General features: G+C 41.1%; 2 protein-coding genes across 2 annotated transcripts; one reads left to right on the plus strand and one right to left on the minus strand.

Moving 5' to 3' along the window:
• Window positions 1-35: 35 nt before the first annotated feature.
• LOC147328074 (N-acetylmuramoyl-L-alanine amidase-like) lies at window positions 36-11,824 on the minus strand. Its single transcript, XM_086296205.1, has 4 exons — window positions 11,582-11,824; window positions 9,990-10,850; window positions 8,480-8,690; window positions 36-7,902 (listed from the first exon to the last, which is right to left on the minus strand). The coding sequence occupies exons 1-4, from the start codon at window positions 11,652-11,654 to the stop codon at window positions 7,599-7,601; spliced, it is 1,449 nt and encodes a 482-aa protein (XP_086152331.1). The 5' UTR covers window positions 11,655-11,824; the 3' UTR covers window positions 36-7,598.
• A 1,304-nt stretch (window positions 11,825-13,128) lies between these two features.
• On the plus strand, window positions 13,129-16,237 carry trappc5 (trafficking protein particle complex subunit 5). The gene is made up of 3 exons (XM_086296207.1): window positions 13,129-13,240; window positions 13,431-13,717; window positions 15,146-16,237. Exons 2-3 carry the CDS (start codon window positions 13,448-13,450, stop codon window positions 15,440-15,442), a joined length of 567 nt encoding a protein of 188 aa, XP_086152333.1. The 5' UTR covers window positions 13,129-13,240; window positions 13,431-13,447; the 3' UTR covers window positions 15,443-16,237.
• The last annotated feature ends 5,293 nt before the right edge of the window (window positions 16,238-21,530 follow it).

Consider the following 21,530-nt stretch of genomic DNA (forward strand, 5'->3'; position numbering starts at 1 on the left):
ACAACTTTGTCTAAAGTCATGAATCATCATTTTTGTTCAACTCTTTGAATCAACGCTGACAGCCTGCACTTCAGTCACATACTAATCTGAATTTCAGTGGGGTTGTATACAGAGGCAAAACCACAAAATCTGTTTTTGTCCAGCAAATTATGGACCGAACTGTTTAAAGTAAGTACTTAAAATTAACATGATGTTGTTCATACTTAAGAAGAGATCTTTACCATTTGGTTATGCATGGCATGCAAAGATATTTCAAAATTTACATTAGTATGTTTTAGAAATAGGGCAGTAAATAACGTCTCTGCAAGCCTCCCACTGGTCCTAACATGTGGTCAAAACACCCTCGGTGTTAAATTGTGCAAGAAACAGGAAGTGATGGACGACGACCCTTTGAACTTTTACGATGCTTCTGAAACATGGTTTAAATCCTGGGCAGTTCCTTGTATTTCAAAACTAATGCTTGCAAAAACACTATTAGCAATATTGCCACAGTGATCAGCATGTGTTTACAAATGTTTTCATTTCATTTCATTTTTGAGATTTTTTGAGATTTTCTAGTTAATTAAAAGCACCGAGGCCAAAAGAGAGCGCCGTGTAGCTCAGTGGAGCCTGGAGATGCACCTCTGTTTACACACACACACACAGGCACAAAGTGGACAGTAGTTTGAGTGATTTTGGCCTGGGTTTATTTTCAGGTATGCAAGATTGTGACAAATCCTTTTAGAATGTCATGTTTCTGTCATAGTTATCTCCACCATGGAGGTTATGTTTTTGGTAGCAATCGCATGTGCATCATTCTGTTTCTACACACAACAGTGGAAAACGTTTTGAATGAATTCTGATTCAGCTTTGTCAGAGTGCAGATTGAGGTCATGTTATCAATTTGTTCAAATTTGTCTTAAAGCCACCAAAGTCTTAAAAGTCAACTTCATGATTTATTGGTTGAAAAATAACACAAAAAAACTACAACTTAGAAATGATTCTTACAAGTGTCATGTCTATTATCATATAGAAAGTACTGTGTAAAATTTTAAATATACTACATTTGACCTTTGACCTCTCGTTGAAGGTCAATAGATTGATTCAAAGGTCAAAATGAGACATTTTTAGGTTATTAAAACTGGCTCTTACTGCCATTGTTTGTATTGAAAAAATGGGGAATGATCTATGACAGCGGTCCCCAACCCCCGGGCCACGAGTCGTTTGGTACCGGGCCACGAGAGTTGAGGCTCGGGTGTGAAATGGTTCAGGGTTTTTATCATTAACTCGGTTTCCCTGGGTCTTTTCCCGGGTTGTAGTTGTGCGTCTTATTTTGAAAGAAATATCTACACGTTACCATAGCGACCAGAGAGCATAAAGGGGCAGAGAGGAGGATGTTACTCTCAATGTTGTTGGCGCATTTCAGGAGGACGCTGCTAATAAAGTTACACAATTACACAGTGAATTTGCCTTTATTAATATATTTACAAAATACTACAGTTTTTGTCTTGGCCGTGTCATTTTATTTTGTTGTATTTATCCGCGACACCTTAAAGGCCGGTCCGTGAAAATATTGTCTGACATTAAACCGGTCCGTGGTGCAGAAAAGGTTGGGGACCGCTGATCTATGAGGATTTTAACTATCGCGTTATGTTATATTGGCTTTGTTATTACTTTTTTTTAAACCACATAAAGTTGTGTTAAATATGTTTTTCAATTGATTTTTATTACTAAACGGGTGAAATGAATATTACACATGTATTATAGCCACATAAATTATAAAATATATATTAAAAAAACTCTACCTTAATCCTGTCTGGGATATTAAAATGAATTTAAACGGGTCAAATAACAAAAGCCTGCAGTTTTCACTTGCTTTTACTGAACTACAAACATAAAAAACAAAAAACAAAAACAGGTAACAGCTGATGGCGAGCCACACACACAGGCGCCATCTTGACTATCTGACATCTCAGAGCATATTTATAAAGAAGAAGGAAAATGAATCTAAACAAAATACAAAAATATTCCTATAAAAGTAAATACGACTAACAGAGTGTGTAGTTCTAATGCATTTCTGAAATCTAAAAGAAGTCATCTTATCCATATTGTCAGCTAGCCAAACAATCTTTTTCTGTTATAAAGATATCTGAGACCTGCTGGAGTCTCGAGCTACTTTTATTTTTGTTAATAAATGCTTTATAAAGCATAAATAGTCCTCATTTGACATGAGCTCACGCAAAATACTTAATTCACTTGTAACTGCCTGAATTAACCATGAATTACAATATGAAATGACTATTAATGAAACCTTTATCAACACACTCACAAAAAGCTTATAAAACTTTATAAATGCTCAATTAACTGCTTATTAATAACTTACTAATGCTTAATAGTGTGACATTATTATAAAGTGCTATATGACTCACTCAAAACAAAATGATTCATAAACTTCCAAAAACTCAAAGCCCGGGTCCAAAACCTCAGCTTTCATGTCTCCCTGAGCTCAAAGAGAAGGGTTAGCGATATAAAACTCACTAATATGATCTCTGGCTGTGCAGCGCCACCCTCTGGTTAAACTGTGTTTTTGCAAGGGAATACACTGTGCTAGCTGTACCGATCAAATGTATTACTGCGGCTTTGGCTGTACTCTTACCTGTAATTCATTAATGTGTGATATTATGTGCACATTTATTTAAAGCTAGATTTATCTTATGTAAATGTAATCATTACACCTCAAGGTTACTTAGCATATTTGATACATGTGGTATTTTTTGTTTAGTTTTTATAATTTGTTTTGTTCAGTTTTTTTCCTAGTATAAGTAGTTTGAGGTATACTAATACTAATATTAGTAATATTTGTTTGTTTGGCTGGTGAAGGAAGTTCAGTATTAAAACTCTTACTTATTTAGAAACTCCCAGCCCCCAAACAGAGAACGTTGTCTGCCCATGTGAGCACAGAAGTCCAAGGTCTATGTGTGGATGGACTTTGGTTTTCTCCTCTACAGCACACAGAAACAGAACTTTGACACAGACTGGCAAAACTACAGGATTTAATTACACCTCTCACTCTAATAGCAGTGGAGCAGCTTCTGTGTCAAATAAATGATCACAACCCAGATGCCACCTTAGCACCACTGCAATTAAAAACCTTTTATTACTGTTACACAACTCTTAATTAGTGATACAGCATAATGAGCTCTGCCAACACCCTCATTTGTGTCGTGTTTATGTGCTGCTGCTATCCCTCCTGCAGACAGAAATATAGAAGTGTGCTGCATGTACAAGTTCCAGTAAAACTACTGCACCAGTAAGGAAAGCAGATATTGGCTATAAAATCCACCAAGGTCCTTGCGACAGGACAGAGATGTTTTCAGTGTCTCAGAATTAAATGGGATGAATGTAAAATGACGATAAGAAGTGCTCCAAACAAAAAACACTTAACTGAACATATCCAATAACCTGTAAAAGCCCCTGAACAACGCCCCGGATTAATCCAATCTATACACATAATTATGTTTAGTTATTTTTTTTAATACTGTACATAATTCGTTGTTTTATGGTTTTCTCAGATGCACTAATTGGCTTAAACCTGTAGATGGTGCTGATGTCTTCTACAGAGTAACCACGAAAGAATGAAACAGAAACATGTTTAAACAACAGCTGACGTGTTTCAGGGCTGCTGATACTCTTTGATAAATTCTTAATGGTTCAATGAGTCACACTAGGACTCCAAGTCTGTCTTTGAATTTGACACCACATACAGTCCATTCCTAAATTTTGTTTACACATTTTCACTATCCATCCATCCGTTCATTCTCTTCCACTTATCCTTGTCAGGGTCACGGATGGAAGCTGGAGCCTATCCCAGCTGTCTTAGGGCGAGACGCATTTCCACTAATCAAACAAATGTTAATATTAAACAGATATTAATTTGATTAAATTTTATATTTTATTTATATAGCACCAAATCACAAAAACAGTCACTCCAAGATCCCAACAATGAAATGGCCCCCTTTAAACAAACACTTGGCAACCGTAGGAAGTAGAAACTCCCTTTTAATAGGAAGAAACCTCCGGCAGAACCAGCTTCAGGGAGGGGCAGACGTCTGCCACGACTGGCTGGGGGTGAGGAGAGGAAGACGGGACAAAAGGCATGCTGTTGAAGACAGGCAGAGCTTAATAATAACTAATGATTCATCTCTGCTGTAAGGTTTTTCTATTTGTGGATAATAGCTCTCACTGTGGTTTGCTGGAGTCCCGATGACCTAGAAATAACTTTGTAACTCTTTCCAGACTGGTTACAACTTTGTTTCTCATCTGGTTTGAGTTTCTCTAGATTGTGGCATGATGTGTTGCTCTTTCAGATCCTTTCGCCTACTTTACATAGTCAGACAGCTTCTATTTCCATGATTTTTTCATTGAACAGGTCTTGCAGTAATCAGGCCCAGGTGTGGCTGATGAGACTGTTTTGTTGCATAATCTTTATCAAAAGCTTTCTCCTGTCACACAGACTGGCGAGCTGTTGGCGCTGATGTCTCTCTGGGTTCACTGTCTCAACAGCTGCACTGTGAAGCCATAGCTACTTTAGTGTTTTCCTCTGGAAAGCTTTTTGCAGCGTTCATATGATGGACTTTACACAGTAAACAATCTGTCAGATCAGGTTATTTATCGTCAGCATGAGGAGAAATGGGTCAGTTTAAAGTGCAGAAGCATGAGAAAACATGCTCATGGGATTCTGTTGGTCCCAGCAAAAGTGAGTGACCTGTTGAAATCAAGTTGCATAGATTTTTACACCTGTGTTTTCTTTTCTTTCTTTCTTTTTCCAAAGAAACACACAATAGACATCGATTTCATTAACGTAATTTCAATAAATACAGAAATTAATTTACCAATGACATTTTGACTGAGGTCTATGACCTCTTAATGGAATAGCATTCATTAAAAATGTTAAACATGCAGCACAAATCTACAGTTTTGGGCCATAAACTAGTCATTCTGAATCAAAAAAGAAAAAGAGACACCCACGAGTGTTACTGTCACTGTCCTGGGTCAGTGACCCAGTGCTTTGGTTTGTTTCATTATTATTATTATGATCAATCTTTGGTTTCATCTTGGTTTATTACTACCAGTGTTTTGGTTTTTTGTATTTTAAGCTCCCTCTGTTCTGTCCAGTTTGTCTCTGTGCCTGTCGTGTGCTTCCTGTTTTACTTTAAAAGTCCATGTCTCATGTCAGTGTTTCTGGTTTTGCTTCCCTTGTCTTGTTAAGTCTGATTTCTCCCAGCTGTGTTACCCTCCTGTCCCCCAGTCTCTGAGTACTCCAGTGTGTATTTAAGCCCTGTGTTTTTCTTGCTCTGTGTCGTGTTGTAGCCTCATTTTGCCTGTCTTCCCAGTCTCTGTAGCACCTAGTTTTTTGGTTTCTTGTTTTCCAGTTCCCCGAGTCCCTGGTTTGTCAGTTCTAGTCACTATACTTCGTCTTTTGTTTTCTGTGTTTCCCACAGAAAACTAAGCTGCACTTTCGGGTAATCTTCCTTCTTTTGGGTCCTGCACTTGGGTCCTGCCACACAGCACATCCTGACCGTTACAGCTATAATAGTGTCACACAGTGGAAATTTGTATTTATCTTCTATATTGATTTTATTCTGATTTTTAGTGTTTATTTATGAGTGTAATTTTTACTTGCATGGTTTTATTCTGTTTCTATTGCATGGTTTTTAGTGTTTTATTTGACATGGTTTTAATCCACTGTGGCGTGGCAGAGCATGGGATATATTAGTTGATAGGGATCACCTGCTGAGGCATGGGTGTGTCCAGAGGTGGCCTATCAGCTGTTTAAAGACCAATTAAAAGCAGGCTAGTGGAGCACTATGAGGAGAGAGGCCCCCGAAATGAGGAGGAATGTGCGAAGGCCACGTGAAAAGAGGGACCCGCTGCCTGATCGTGGGGGTGCGACACCTAATCAGTGTGACGTGGCGACCCAGTCCTGACAGCAAGGAACGGCAACAGTAGGAGACAACACGTGTTTTTGGCAGCAGGGCAGAGGTGTACCTCTACCTGCATTTGTGAGTAGTGTCTACACTGTCGTTCATTGGGTGCAGTCGTGTTGGGTGAGGGTCGCCATGCATATAAGTCAGGGCAGCTTCCGGGACCATTGTTCTGGCCCCTATTTATTTACAGGGCACTGACACGAGGGGAGCCGTGGTGGCATCGCATGACGGATTCGGGTGCAGAACGCGAGCTGGGATGGGATGTGATGGGCCCAGTGAAGGGACAAGAGGAGGATGAGAGGTTCCTCCTCGTCTGCCTGAGACGAGGCTGGCATGGACTCCGCTCTGGAGAAGAAATTCCTGGCCTGCTGGTGGACCCATAATGAACGTGTGGCATAATTACATCAGGGGATTCTTATGAATGTAGAAAATTGTATTTTTACGGGTTTTAGAATTGTTTTTAGTCTTCATGGGGATTTTGGTATACTGACAATATTTTATTACATACATTTTTAAGAGTTGTTGTTGTTGTTGTTGTTGTTGTTGTTGTTGTTGTTGTTGTTATTATTATTTTATTTTATTTTATTTTATTTTATTTTTATTTTTTATTTTTTTTCTGCTTCCTGGCCTGGAAATGAACTGTTTCTGATCAGACCTCCCACCATCTCTGTGCCTTGGGTTTCTGACTGGCTTGCTCCCTCCTTGTATTCAAGAACCATCCTCTTTTGTATTACATTCTGGCGCGACTGCTTCAGTATCTGCGTTACAATAGAACAAAACTGACATTTTTAATACGCAGTCACATTAAACACTATTCGACCGTCTCTTTGTTCGTCTCTCTTTAGTGTGTCCGCTTCCTGCAAAATTCAAACAGAATGGAAAATTTTGTTTTGTGAAGACATTTTTTTTTACTTTCAGACAATTAACAATAACATGATCAGACATGTACTCATAGCACTAATATGTAGCAAAGGTGTATTTTATCATCATCCTCAGTAACGAGTGTTTGTTCCTTATTGGTTTTTCCTGAAAGAAAGAGAAATCTTATTCTCTTGAACTGTTGCTTTTGAGTGCACTAATTTTTATTTGTAACTACATTTACAAATGAATAGCATATATTTTTCTCGAGTTTTAAGGTATCGGCAAGCAGTACTTGAGTAGTTAATACGAAGCATTGCGTACAAAGCAACATTTGTATTTAGCATTATTTGGAATGGATCGTAATGTGAAGCTCGGCCTGAAAACAAATGCAAGCCATCAGTTTTGAATGTTATTTGCCTGTTGAAACCTCCCATCTGAGCCTGCGAGTAGGAACAGTAGGACACGTACTGGCCACACCGTGAGTACTGATAATTAAGACTGTTTATCCACCCATATATCACCCAGAGGACTGATAAATAACATTCATTTGATTGATAATTGGGTGGATAAACATACTGACCAGCTGATTAATAGGTATAGTACATCATGGTACCACTTTGTATGCTGGATCTAAGCAGAATTGTTTCTTTCTGCACTGAACTATGCAAATTTTAAATGTGACCTCTACATTAATAAGATAGAATGATCCAGAGTATAAGACATTTCCAAAAGTAGTGATGAACCTTTGATGACAGAATGCTGCCTGTCCTCTTATTCGCTGAAATGCTCCCAGGTTCTTATTTCTGAAAAGAAGGCGTCTCCAGGGCAGGCGGTGTAGTTCACCACCTGTCTGTGGCCATGGATGATGAAATTGGAAACCAGTCCTCCTCCGTGTAAAGCACATTGGACAAGTCGATGACGTAGCAGGTCCATGGCATAGCGAGATGGCAGGGTGGCAGTGTAGTTACCGATGATTGACACGCCATACCCAATGGCATTGTGTCCCCTGGTGTGAGTGCCGAGATGATGCCAACCCCTACCCTCATAAACGTAGCCGTCAGACCCAACCACAAAGCTGAAAGTGCAAAAATATGAGAGCAGGTGATCAATGGATGAGGTGGATGGTTCCTAGTCTGCAGACAAATAGAGCGAAATGCTGAGAATTTATTCCAGCATATGTGATGAATTTTCAGCAATACAGCGTTTTAACAGCATTCCTGAAAATTCTCCCGCTAATAACATAGATATGAAATATGGCTACTTAAATGAATGTTTTGGCATTTTAGGAATTTTCTGTTGTAGTTTTTTTTTTTTTTTTCCGAATCACCACTCCCATGTTCATTTCCTACCACTTCAAGCACCTGTAAATCTTACAATTTACAAAAATAAAAGTATAAAAACAAGAATTTGTTCAATTAGAAGAATTATTTTTGACAGAATATGACCAGAATTTGACATTTTTACAGGAAAGGCAAACTATAGTGATTAGTTTCAAAGGTCGCTAAAGAGTAGGCAGCACCTGTCTACAGCAGATCCATATTTTGAGGCAGTGACAGTTGTATACATCTGTTGTATACAACTAACAAACACTGCAACAACGTGTAAAAATACATTTCCCTAGATTTCCAATGATTCCTTTAAAGTTTTGTTACCTGTATCCGATGTCAGCCCACCCACGGTCCTCCTGGTGGAAACGCTGCATGGACCTCATGTCACGAGAACAGCTTGGGAAGGATAAGCAGGGTGATGATGGCTCATAAGTATGATGAATGTACAGATACTGGAGGGGAAGAGAGAGCGGGATAGGTGTACCTCGGTGGGGCTTTGCCCCCCACTGACAGCGAGGGATGATTTGAGGGCAGTCTGTGGGTAGGAGGAGACAAGGTGAGGATTAGGAAAGTAATAACACTCCAGACCTTGATAGGCTGCAACAGAACATATGGGCTAGTGTCTAAAAAAAGGTCTTTGTGACAGCTCGGAAATAATGACTCAGTTTGTCCAGCATCAATGAGCTTATTACTTAAACAAGCTTGTTTTTCCAACTGTTTAAGCCCAGTGTAGTGCACACAACATCTTTCTTTAAGGTCTAAAATCTGTCAGTGTTTTTACCAGATGACTGCTTGTGGTTGGTGCAGTTTTTTGGAAATGGAGCTTTGACCTTTGAAACATCCGAAACGTGGGAGTGATGTTTGAAAAACTGATTACAGTTTATAGATAATGAATATAGCAGAGACCTGCCAGAACTGTTCTGACAAATGTGGGACATTTTCAAAAGTGAAATTTGCTTAGAAAGAGGATGGCATAATGTTTGCACCAGGAAGGACTGTGCAGTAAGTCCTTTAGAATAATCTCATGAAATTGTTGTCCACACACTTAATTTTATCAGAGCCAAAAGTCTGAATAATTTGCAAACTTACAGAACTTACATTTCCCACACCAGAAGCAAGGCAGCTAAGCCAAGCATGGACGAATTCCTTTGTAATAACATTTGACTGAATGTGGAAAAACTGAAACATACTTCTTTCAGTCTGTTTTGTAAATGGACTGAAATGTTGAATGTTAACATTTCCAGAATGAACTTGAGCTTCCATGACTAAAAAATTGAATGGTTTGTGTCTTTTTATTCATTTTAAAGTTGAGCCTTTAAAGTATAAAATATCAATGGATCACAGGACCAAGATGACTGAAAACTAAAAAAATACTATAAAAGAAATACCTCTTCCTCTATGAGGCCTAACTATTTAACGGTGGATTTAATCCAGTCTCCACGGGCATAGTGATCACAACATGCAATTGCAGTTAAAAACTTCATAATGAGTTTCATAATAATGTTGGTAAAAGCCTTGCACTATTTCAGTGCTGGCTTTCACTTCAAATTGAGTTTTTTTCGACTGGCCGGCAGCCAAAATACACAAATGTTAACTGAAGTTAAAGATAGTTAAGTAAAAAATATGTTTGAATTTACAAGGTTTTTACGAGTTCATGGTGAGATTACTGTTTAACCTAGTGTGACGTTATCCTCTTTAGATCCTTATCAAAAATATTTGTCTCATAAACAAAAATTTAATTCTGATTATTTTAACTGCAAAGTTTGATGAAAACATCCAGGTTCACTAGACTCTTGCACAAACGAATGATTAAATGTCTTCATTCATAGCTCACCCCAGTACTTCTTGACAAATGTCTCCAATCCATCTTTCACCGCCTTTCCCACCCCAGTGTCCATAGAAATCCATTCTGTCTTCTCCAGTTTCCAGACCAACGCTAGTGTCTCCATCACCTGGCTGTGAAGATCAACAGACTCTAGGATGGATCTAGAGAGCTCCCTCCTCCTTGGGCTAATCTGACTGCTCACAGCATCCATGCCCTGCCCCTCACTCAGAGTAAAATTGTAGTATCCTCTCAGAATCTCACTGAGGGCCTGTGGCTGTTCAGATGCAGTTAAATTGCTGAGGTCTGTGCCCAGTATAAGGCCATCCATGCCCCCATTGATCATGGCATCGGTGGCTAGAGTGGCAGGCTGAGACAGTTTGAACACCCTGGGGTGCTCCACGTTGTCCCAGCACCCGTCAGGCCCCAAACGGTGAGATGGTGGGAAGTCCTGGAGGCTGAGAAATGATAAGCCCAGTGTCCTGCCGAAGGTGAGAGGGAAGATCCCAGCTGCTGCCACCTCTTCCATCTTGGCGTTCAGTCCTGATTCAATTCCTAGTAATAAGGGTACAAGCGCCACCGTAGTTCCATCTCTTGTGAGAACCACCCCTCGTTCTTCTCCATGGTCCGTCACAATGTGGTGGATGGCCTTATCAAAAAAGCTGAAGGATGAGGTGTTGAGAATGGCCGTCTCCAGGAGGTCAGCATCGCTGAGATTATTGGAAGCGCCCAAGAAATGGATGGTCATCACGTCATCATGGCCTGCAGTCCTCCGCAAGGCCCTGACCAGAGCCAGCGGGGGCAGACCAGGGTTGGAGTGTTCAACCTGCTGCACGGCTTGAATAAAGCCTTCCATGTTACGCAGGTGGACGCCTGACAACAACACAAGCCGAGAAAAGTGCATTAATCCCTCAGTGAATGAAATGTTCAGTTACTTCAGAATGAAACAGTGGTCCTTGCTCAATATTAGTGTAAAGCCGGTTTAGCAAACCATTCATTTATCTGTCTTAACAGCTTATGCAATTTACAGGCATTAGAGTCTGTCTGAAGTGATATAGAGTTCACATCAGCTAAGTTATGAACTGGGGATTAAAGAAGGTGGAAACTGATAGCACGACAAGAGGTTGTTGCCCTATAACTAGCATGACTTCCTCAAATGCTATACAGATGGGAAAGAACTATACCAACACTGAGAGAATGAGTGGAGGAGCTCAAACATACAGCTGAAGCAATGTACATTTAAGATCAGGCATTAGACACACTTCCATAGTATACTGAGTTTGTGCTACCAAATACAGTATATGTCTTTGTCTTACTCTTTTAAGACCTATATTTTGGGAACAGTTGAATAGCCTTTCTAATTGATCAGTTAATAACCCAATACTTAAAGAAAGAGGGAAAGCTTTTTTTTTAGTTTGAGAAAGAAAGGAAAGAGAGAAAATTCCCGATTACAGATAACAAGGAACAAGTGAGTCAAAACACATCAGGTTGCCCAAAGAGAAAATATTCCTTATCAACATGCCAAGCAGGTACACTGTGGCCTGTAATGGAAATTCTAATGCAAGATAACTGAATGCTTGCATGTTTTAAATAACTGCGCTTACCTGTCGGCCTGCTGTAGACAGTAACAAGGTAAAATAAAGTCAGAAGAAAAAATGTGAGTCCACAGAAAGCCATTCTGCATCTCCCGGTTAGTGCTTCTTAAATCGTTTTATTGTTTTATTTTTATTCTTGCAAAACAAATGAACCTAAACAGTGAAATTGAAAGAATCTCTGCAATAATCCAAAATGTGTGGGGCTCCCTCACTTGTCTAGGTGTATTTAAGTAGGTGTACGTGCATGACAGCAGTGCTCTGTCTCAGAGGGAAGAGTACTCTCTGTACACAGATGGCCCCAAATATTGATTTAACCTACAGCACATCAAAGAGCAAAATTTCTCTTCCATTTATTTCAGCTTTCATCACAAATTTATTTTATTATTATTATTATTATTATATTATTATTATTATTATTATTATTATATTATTTATGTTTCACTTTTTTTTTTACTTCATGCAGTTTCCTTTGTATATGCCTGGACAAAAACAATAGAAGCGAGGGATAAAGTCAGTTATGGTTAATGTTTACAGTCCCCTGTAATATGTACGTCTGATATGTGCTCACCTGTGCCGGGAAACAGCTTAGTCACATGAACAAACAAGTAGACGTGGTGGCAAAAAACAACACAAGCTGATTTGGTTTGTATTGTATGGTTATTCATACAATCATGTTGCTCGCTGCTCGCATAAAGGAGAAATCAACAATATTCAACATTTGGACACCACGGCGCCAGCTGCTAGGCCCAAGGCTGGAGCCCACCAAAACAACTCCCTGATAACGACTGTGTGATGACTATTCTTCCCATCCCATGAAGGACACCTGGATCGGCTGGAGGACTGTTTACTTAGCCTGATACAGCGAAGGACACTGTCTCAGCTGAACTATGGACACGCACACACATACACTTACACTGATAAGCACGCACTCATCCCCCTCCCTTCCAAACGCCTTCGATGCTTGTTCCTGCGGGGGAAGGCAGTGGGTCTGCGTGCCGCGCTGAAATGATAGCATGGTGCAGGACGACTGCTGTGTTCCTTCGAATCACCCCCCACCCCCCTATCCATCCCCTGTGGCTTGTCATGTGCTCTGATGTTGTGATGTGGACATTAATGTGCTCTCTGTGCAGAGGAGTTTTTTGTTTCCTGTTCTCATGCTGTCCTCCCATAGGTTGCCCAGCGTGTGAAGAGGTCTCTTTTTTTCCTCTTGTACTTTTCCCAATGTTGTGTAATTTTTTCAGTGTTATTCTCCCAACGCTGCCGGTCTCCGACTGTATTCCCTTGTGTTGTCTTGTTGTTGTGTGTGTAAGTCGGGGGGGGGGGGGGGTCCTATTCCTCTGTGGGGCAACCTGCATATGGCCAATAAAGCATTCATTCATTCATTCATTCATTCATGTACATTTAGGTTTGTTAAACCAAAATCTTGAATTAACTTTCTAATTTTGATTGACTACAAGTCACACACACACACACACACACACACACACACACACACACACTTTGCAGTCAAATTAGCTAGCTACCCCGCCGAAAAGCAATAAATAAATCCCTCGTGGACTTCGTGGACTCCGTAGCTGTGAATCGATCGGTGAGGTCATGTGACAAGTTACGTTTTTAATAAACAGGAAGTACTCAAACCTTAACAACTCAGGTGTAGGAAGTGATCGGGTGAGTGTTGATTATAGTCTTAAAGAAAGCTGAGTTGAAAGATACTAATTTTAATAACTGAATAATTTTCGTAAATGTCATATTTGTGTTTCTCGCGTGCCTGTAGCACCTTGGTTAGCATTAGCAGTTAGCCTGTAGTTAGTTGCAGCCTCACTAACAATAATAATCTCCTCGGTGTTTCCTCTTACAGCTGTCCGTTAAATCATAATGGAGGCTCGCTTCACCAGAGGCAAGTCAGCTATTCTCGAGAGGCCTTTGAGCCGGCCGAAAACCGAGGTGAGCGTGAGCGCCTTCACCCTGCTCTTCTCAGAGGTGGTGCAGTACTGCCAGAGCCGTGTGTACTCGGTGTCCGAGCTGCAGGCTCGCCTAGCGGAGCTGGGGCAGCGAGTGGGAGGCAGCCTACTGGACGTGCTAGTGCTGAGGGAGAAAAACGGCAAGAGGGAGACCAAAGTGCTAAACATACTGCTGTTCATCAAGGTATACTGTGTGTGTGTCAGGATTTCATTCAGACCGCTCACAACGATCTTCCTCACTAACTAATAATAACTTTGCAATGATGAATATTAAAATCAAGCATATATTAGTGTAAATACAGCTCCACATAATACTTGCTGTGAATGCAGAACATCAGCAGTAGGGATGGGTGTCATTTAGGTTTTATCCGATTCCAGTGCCAAACCGGTACTTTTGAAACTGTGCCGGTGCTTAAACTGTGCTCGAACCGGTGCTTAAAGAATCAAGAACACAAACTTTGTCCAAAAACCTCTCATGTTTAGCTGGGGCTTTTTTTTGTAAAAAGATAACAATGTTAGCCTTTTCTGCAGCTATAGGGCATATATGGTATCACTCTTGGCTGGAAGCAGTGCTTAAACAATGAAAAAAACACAAACTTTGTCCAAAAACCTCTCATGTTTAGCTGTTTTCCACTTTTTCTTTGGTCATTTTAGCCTTTTTGGCCAGGGTGAAGGGAGTATCTGCCATCAAAAAGGAGACAGCCGCATGTAACTACGACGGTGTTTGCTAGTTCACCTTACATGCATTAATTTAATAACGTGGTTAGCCTACACAATGTAAATTACACACGAACAACATTAAGCTACTCGCCCAGAGAAGAACAGCTGCTGCTGCCATCATCATCCGTCATCATTTCTGCTACACTGGCAGGGCTAGGGGCCAGGACTCTACTCTTCGGGTTCTTGCTAACTCCGGGTCCGAGGCACCACTTCCCGCAGTAGATGTACTCGATGTGAGGTCTCACAACAAGCTATCAAATACGACGCATTTCTCAGCTTTTAAAAAAAAACACTATGCGTCGCCAGGTTCGTCGTCAGATTCGAGGTGTTACCTCCTTTGCACAGTATCAGCTTAAAGCACTTGTTGCAGGCTGCTGAGTTTGCATCTTTTGCTGACTGTTTGCAGACTGTCTTTGTGTTTGCTGATTCAGCAAAACCTAAAACTCCAGTCTGAGATGAGGGATATCATAATGTTACACCAGGTGATCATTTGAGTTCATATGTAAATATATTCATTAATCTGCTTAGTTCAGGCTCAGTGCTGAATTTTAATTGCTCATGAGATGACTGCATGTTAGAGCTCTGAAAGATTAAAACTGTTCATCACTGTCTGTCCCATGTTGCGTAACAGACACATGGAAATTACATTAGTTTTTGCATAAACAAAGGTAAAATAGATCTTGGCACTATTTAAATGACTAATTTTGCCATTTTCTTTTAAATTTTTATCTCAGTTGTGTTATCTTTGTTATGCCTCTACCTTTAGCTGCAGAAAAAAGTCATTGCCTGTCACTTTGCACACTTTCTCCCAAAGCAAATAAAGTAATTTTTTTTGGATTGCACATGTTTTGTGCATCCCCTGTCATCCTGTCATTTTCTTTGTCCTTCTCAGGTATCTGTGTGGAGAGCACTCTTTGGTAAGGAAGCAGACAAGCTTGAGCAAGCCAACGACGATGACAAGACTTACTACATCATAGAGAAGGAGCCCCTCGTCAACACCTACATCTCTGTTCCCAAGGAGAACAGCACCTTAAACTGCGCGGCCTTCACGGGAGGGATCATAGAGGCCATTCTCACCCACAGCGGCTTCCCCGCCAAGGTCACCGTCCACTGGCACAAGGGCACCACGCTCATGATAAAGTTCGATGAGGCTGTCATCGCTAGAGACAAAGTACTGGAAGGAAGATAGGAGGGAGTTGGATAAATGGCTGGAGACTTGTCGTCATTATGGATTCTCAGGATTCAAGTGGTATTAAAATTCACGTTCAACTATAAAACGAGTTCTTTATGTTAGAGAAGCAGGATTAACAAAGCTGTGAAGAACATGACTTTACAGCCTTTCAGTGGAGGTTGAGATTTGGGAGGAGTTCAGAATGTAAACAAAACACTACAAGCTCTTTATTTAAAGCCTTTGTTGCTCTAGTGCTCTTAAAAAAGGGGTTTTGTTTTACCGCACAATGTAGACCGACATCAGCAGCTCCCAAACCAAACAGCTGATAGAAAATGTCCCATTTCCTCATATTAGCTAAAGTTAGTGACTGAATCTGTGTTGGCAGGCCTGATGTCAGCACAGGTGTCCACATGTTTGTACTGCAGGGTCACCGCAATGCTGCTACCTCGACCTATTCAAGAGGTGAGGCAGCGGCTTTGCGGTTAGCATGTGTTTATGCTAAATAATGTTTGTACATGCATTTTGTTATTATAAAATATAAGTAAATGTATAAGAAAATGTTTGGGAATGGATGTTTTTTTCTGTCTTTTTTTTTATTTTTTACTTTTTGGTATTTATAAAAGAAACTGTGGTGGTTTCACCAGAAACTAGAAAATTCAGTATTGGTAAACCAGGGAGGGGCAGTGAGTCATTTGTCTCAGAAAGAAAATAAAAGCACTGCTCTTGTTTCTTAAACTCACAAATATGAAAGTAAATGCTGTGCTGTGAAAAAAGCATTGACCCATTTCCTTATTTCTTCATTTCTCATTTCTTTTTTTTTTTTTTGCATATTCGTCACATGTTCGTCACAAAATGTATTAATTTTAAAAAAAAATCGTATTTAATTGGGTTATATTTGTTATATTAAATTTTTAAAAATTTGATGATTGCAAACATGCCAGCATGACAAAAGTACAACTGAAAGTTAGAACGGGATAAAAGAATTTCCACAGCACGGAAGGTGGTAAATGGTAGAGTCAGGTGCCGAGGGTGGCCCTTTTTTAGCCAGTAATCCTTATTAAAACAAATTAAATTTGTACTGCATTCAGTTAATTTTCACATGTTCACTTTTTTTGCGGACAAGGCTTTGTCTAATTATCGCTAACGAGAGTGTTACTGCCCAAATCAGACAGGGATTGGAGTCCCTTTCGTCAATCATAAAAGCTTATTAATGGAATCTTTTTCATCATGCTTTTTTTTTTTTTTTTTTTTTTTTTTAAACCAGTGTTTTGATGCTCACATCAACTCTTTGAACCACTCTTGTTTTCCATTTAAGAAATACTGTTAAACTCAGGACTGTTGCCTTGAAAGCCGCCCCCAAGACCTTATGGAAATAGTCCCATCTCTATTTTCCTTTTACTTATAAGCCTTTTTCTTTCTTTTTTTTTTTTATCTCTTTGGACCTCAGATTATACAATATCCTGTAAAAGTACTTTAAACTCATCTGTTCAGACAAGCACATATATGTCCACTTTACCTTTGGTATGAGAAACGTTTCATTTATTTACTCATTTAAAAACCATGTACCTCTGTAAATCACTTTGGACCGTTCTTGGTCTCAAAACTAAACTGTACTTACTACTATAATTCATTTACAGGTGACTATGCATTTATGTTGTAACTTTTTTCCCTTATTCAGTAAAAGGACTAGATGTTATAGTCCCTGATATTGCATTGCTTTAAATGGAGAGAATCTTGAGGGATGGCTGTTATGAGGAAAGGCAGCCCACAAACTACCGGCAGCACACATCGTTGTGTGCCTCAACTTTCAGTCTTTTACCCAAGCTAATCTGCCATTTTTGGGGATTAGAGATCTGATCTAGATTATCATATTAAGATTTGGTACACATCGTCAGTAGTGGACCTTGGATTCATCGGGTGTTTTGGCCATCATCACAAGACACCCTCATCCAAGGAGGCCCTGCCAGGGTTGATCAGGCCCTGGAGTGTGTCACTGGTTTATGTCAAATTGTTATTTCATTTCTCCTCTTCTTTCTTCTGTTTAGTTTTCTACAGTTTATTTTCTCCTATCTATTCACTGCATCCAAAAAAAATAATTATTACCTCTTTAGCATTTATGGAGCCTCACTTCTTCAAAGGGATAGAAAAGGTGATAAAGAGAAGTAAGACAAAAGGGAGAAGAGAGGAGAGCCGGAAGGGGGGCACCCAATCTGACTTCCGAGACCTCCCAAGTCCCCGCCGTATCGGGCTGTACGCTCTACCTCCCCACTGCCTCCCAGAAAAGGGAAGAAGAGCGGAATATTTTCTTCTCGTGCGGTTAGCTGACTGCCTTAGCTGCCCAAGTGATGTTAGCCCTTTTTAACCATAGCCAGTGACTGGTCCTCTTAGCAGTGTTAGCTAATTCTCTAATAGCCTGCTGTTGTGCCTGTCCTCTGATCGGCGATGACAATATCCCGTCGCTATAGAGTCCAACGCTGCTGAGGCATTTGGGAAGTCTGAGCCAATTCTTAACGTAGGAGCTCACTAGCCACTCTAGTCGATTGGCATGATTGAGTGAGACCTCATACATTGTCAACGGCCACAGTAGTCTGGGTAATAACCCAAACTGGAAGCACCAAAGCTTCAGTTTCCCTGGGAGTGCAGCGTTTTTAATCCGCTTGAGGTCATTAGCCATTTTCTGCCTTAGTTGTTCTAGTTGCCACGAATCATTGAGGTCTGCATTATACCACCGTCCCAGGCTCTTTATGGGCTTCTCTAAGACTGTTGGAATTGGTTCTCCACTGAAATAGAATTGCTCGGCTGTCAGTTTTCGTTTTATGATGGAGATGCTGCGAGATTTACTTGGCTTAAACTCCATTCTTGTCCATTCGATGTTTTCCTGGAGCTTCTGTAGCAATCGCCTAGTACATGGTTTTGTTGTTGTAATGATGGTCATGTCATCCATGTAGGCTCTAATGGGAGGAAGACGAAGGCCACTCTTGAGTCTCTCGCCTCCCACTACCCACCAAGATGCCCGCATGACCAACTCCATTGCCATAATATATGCCAGAGGGGAAATCGTGCAGCCTGCCATAACCCCAATTCCCAGGTGCTGCCAGGCTGTGGTGGTGTTCTCAGCTGTCACACAAAACTGTAAATCTTGAAAGTAGGTCTTGACCAGTCCTGTGATGTGGTTTGGTACGCTGAAATAGTTGAAGGTCATCCACAAGATCTCGTGCGGAACTGACCCAAAGGCGTTGGCAAGGTCTAAAAAGACCACGTCAAGGTCTCTTTGTTCTTTCTTGGCAGTTTGAATCTGGTGCCAGATGACGCTGGCATGCTTCCACAGGTATTTGAGGACTCGTGGGGGTGTTTTTATAGAGCCTATATGAGATGCCATTAGGTCCTGGAGCCGATGCTGCTCTTGCCTGCTTCACTACCTTCTCTACTTCACTCCATGTAGGTGGTCTTTGACCATTTTGTGTCCAGGTGCCTGGATAGGAGGCATATTACTCGGAATGGTAACTGGCTCGTGCCTTGGATCCTCAGAGTAAGTTTTTCTCGGATGATCTTCCAGGTCTTTAATGGGCATTTTTAAGGCACCCGCTCTTCTCTTCAACAAAAAGGCCCATAACAAAGTTGTATGGGTTGCTGTAGAAAAGGCCCTCCTCCACTGTTTCCTCAGTTGTCTTCTCTCTTTCACTAATCTGTCAATTTCCCACAGTCTCCTGGACTTTAACTGGTTATTCATTGGCTCTGGGCCACAGAATCTGATCTTTCCTACCTTCTATCTTCCTTTCCCTTGCTGGTAGTGGTTGGCTAGACTCAGTGTTGGAAGATTCTGTTGGTTGTTTCTGGATGAGCTCTGGGCTGGAACATGGTGTTGATTATGGCTGGCTTACATCTGTACACAAATCAAATCAAATCACTTTTATTGTCACATCACATGTGCAGGTACATTGGTACAGCACATGTGAGTGAAATTCTTGTGTGCGAGCTTCACAAGCAACAGAGTTGTGCAAAATACAATAATGTAAACAAGCAAAATACAAGAATGGCTACATCTGAAACTAATAAATATATGTACAATATGTACAAAATGTGTTGCTAGCTGTTGGTGGCTAACCTCCAACCTAGGGGCTGATATTAAATGGCCGGGTCCTGGGCTAGAATCTAATATTGGGTGTGGCTGACTAAGCTCTAGACTGGGAACTGCTACTGGCTGGATCTGACTGAGCTCCAATCTGGAGACTATGAGAGGGTCTGTACGACAAAGAACTTCGAACGGGGTGCTGATACCCTGAGGACTGTGGGGATTCTCCTGCCTCTGAACTTCCATCGACTGATATGACTTACTTCTTAAAAAGTATGTGTCAATGCGAGGCCCCTTTCTCAGCTCGCTGAGGCACTTCTTCCTGCCTTGGTGGATTTTACGGCCCATGTCAGTTGTTAGTTTTGACCAGCCACAAATGCAGTTCTGCAGCTTCTTTCCTACCATCATTGATGGTCCATTATTTGCAATGCTGGTTCATCTATTCATCATTGGTGCTGTTCCGTGGTTCATTGCAATTAAATCCGTCCAGAAAGGGTATTTATTTATTTTTTTTATTTTTTTATTGAGGATGTAGATGTAGATTTTGAATAGTTAAAAATTTTTTTTTTTTTTAAAAACATTAGCTAACAAAGTTGCTATGGTTAATCAAAGTTAAACTAAAAAGCAAAACTGGATGTGCACAAAGAACATTTTAAAATAATAGCTTTTAAAAGTTAAACCATACTGATTTTCCTAAATATTTTCTCTGATATATACCATAGTGTGATAATTTAAGAAAGACTAAAACTAACATTAAAAGTACTAATAATTATAATTTAATATTAATAAAAGTAAAACAATATATTTCCTCAACGAAAATATATAATTACAGTAGAATGGATGTTCCAAAAGAATGAACAAACCATTGTATTTTAGGTTTATTTATGTCTTACACAGCATCCCAACTTTTTAGCGAACGTAATAACTTGAGCTAAAGTAAATAATTGTTTAGTCTAATTAATTAGTGCACAAGGTTCTGCACAAATGTGTCAGACCCGTGGCTCTGACATCTGTGGTCATGAAGTCTTTTGAGCGCCTAGTTCTCTCCCATCTCAAGACCCTCACGGCCCCCCTCCTGGACCCCCTGCAGTATGCATATAGAGCCAACAGGTCTGTAGACGACGCCATCAACATGGCCCTACACTTCATCCTGCAGCATCTGGACTCCCCAGGAACCTACGCCAGGATCCTGTTTGTGGACTTCAGCTCTGCCTTCAACACCATCCTTCCAGACCATCTCCGAGGCAAGCTTTCCCAGATGAATGTGCCTGATCCCATCTGCCGGTGGATCACTGACTTCCTGACGGACAGGAAACAGCATGTGAGGCTGGGAAAGAATGTCTCGGACTCCTGGACCATCAGCACCGGCTCCCCTCAGGGCTGTGTTCTTTCTCCTCTGCTCTTCTCCCTGTACACCAACTGCTGCACCTCCACCCACCAGTCTGTCAAGCTAATCAAGTTCGCAGACGACACCACCGTCATTGGGCTCATCTCGGACGGGGACGAGTCTGCCTACAGGAGGGAGGTTGAACGTCTGGTGTCTTGGTGCAGCCACAACAACCTGGTGCTGAATGCCCAGAAGACAGTGGAGATTATTGTGGACTTCAGGAAGCACACAGCCCCACTCCCCCCCATCATCCTGACTGACACCCCCATCACCTCTGTGGACTCATTCCGCTTCCTGGGTACCACCATCACCCAGGACCTGAAGTGGGAGCCCACCATCACCTCCGTCATCAAGAAAGCCCAGCAGAGGATGTACTTCCTGAGGCAGCTGAAGAAATTCAACCTGCCAACACGGACGATGGTGCAATTCTACACTGCAATCATCGAGTCCATCCTCACCTCCTCCATCACCGTGTGGTACGCTGGAGCCACTATCAGGGACAAACAGAGACTGCAGCGTGTTGTGCGCTCTGCTGAGAAGGTGATTGGCTGCAGACTCCCATCTCTGCAGGACCTGTACACCTCCAGGACTCTGCGGCGTGCAGCCCGGATCTCAGCTGACCCTTCTCACCCTGGACACAGTCTGTT

Source organism: Aulonocara sp. 'chitande type north' Nkhata Bay, linkage group LG6 (assembly GCF_057382095.1).
Source record: "Aulonocara sp. 'chitande type north' Nkhata Bay isolate Kocher_YH1m ecotype deep benthic linkage group LG6, A_spYH_male_GT1.1, whole genome shotgun sequence".
NCBI lineage: Eukaryota > Metazoa > Chordata > Actinopteri > Cichliformes > Cichlidae > Aulonocara > Aulonocara sp. 'chitande type north' Nkhata Bay.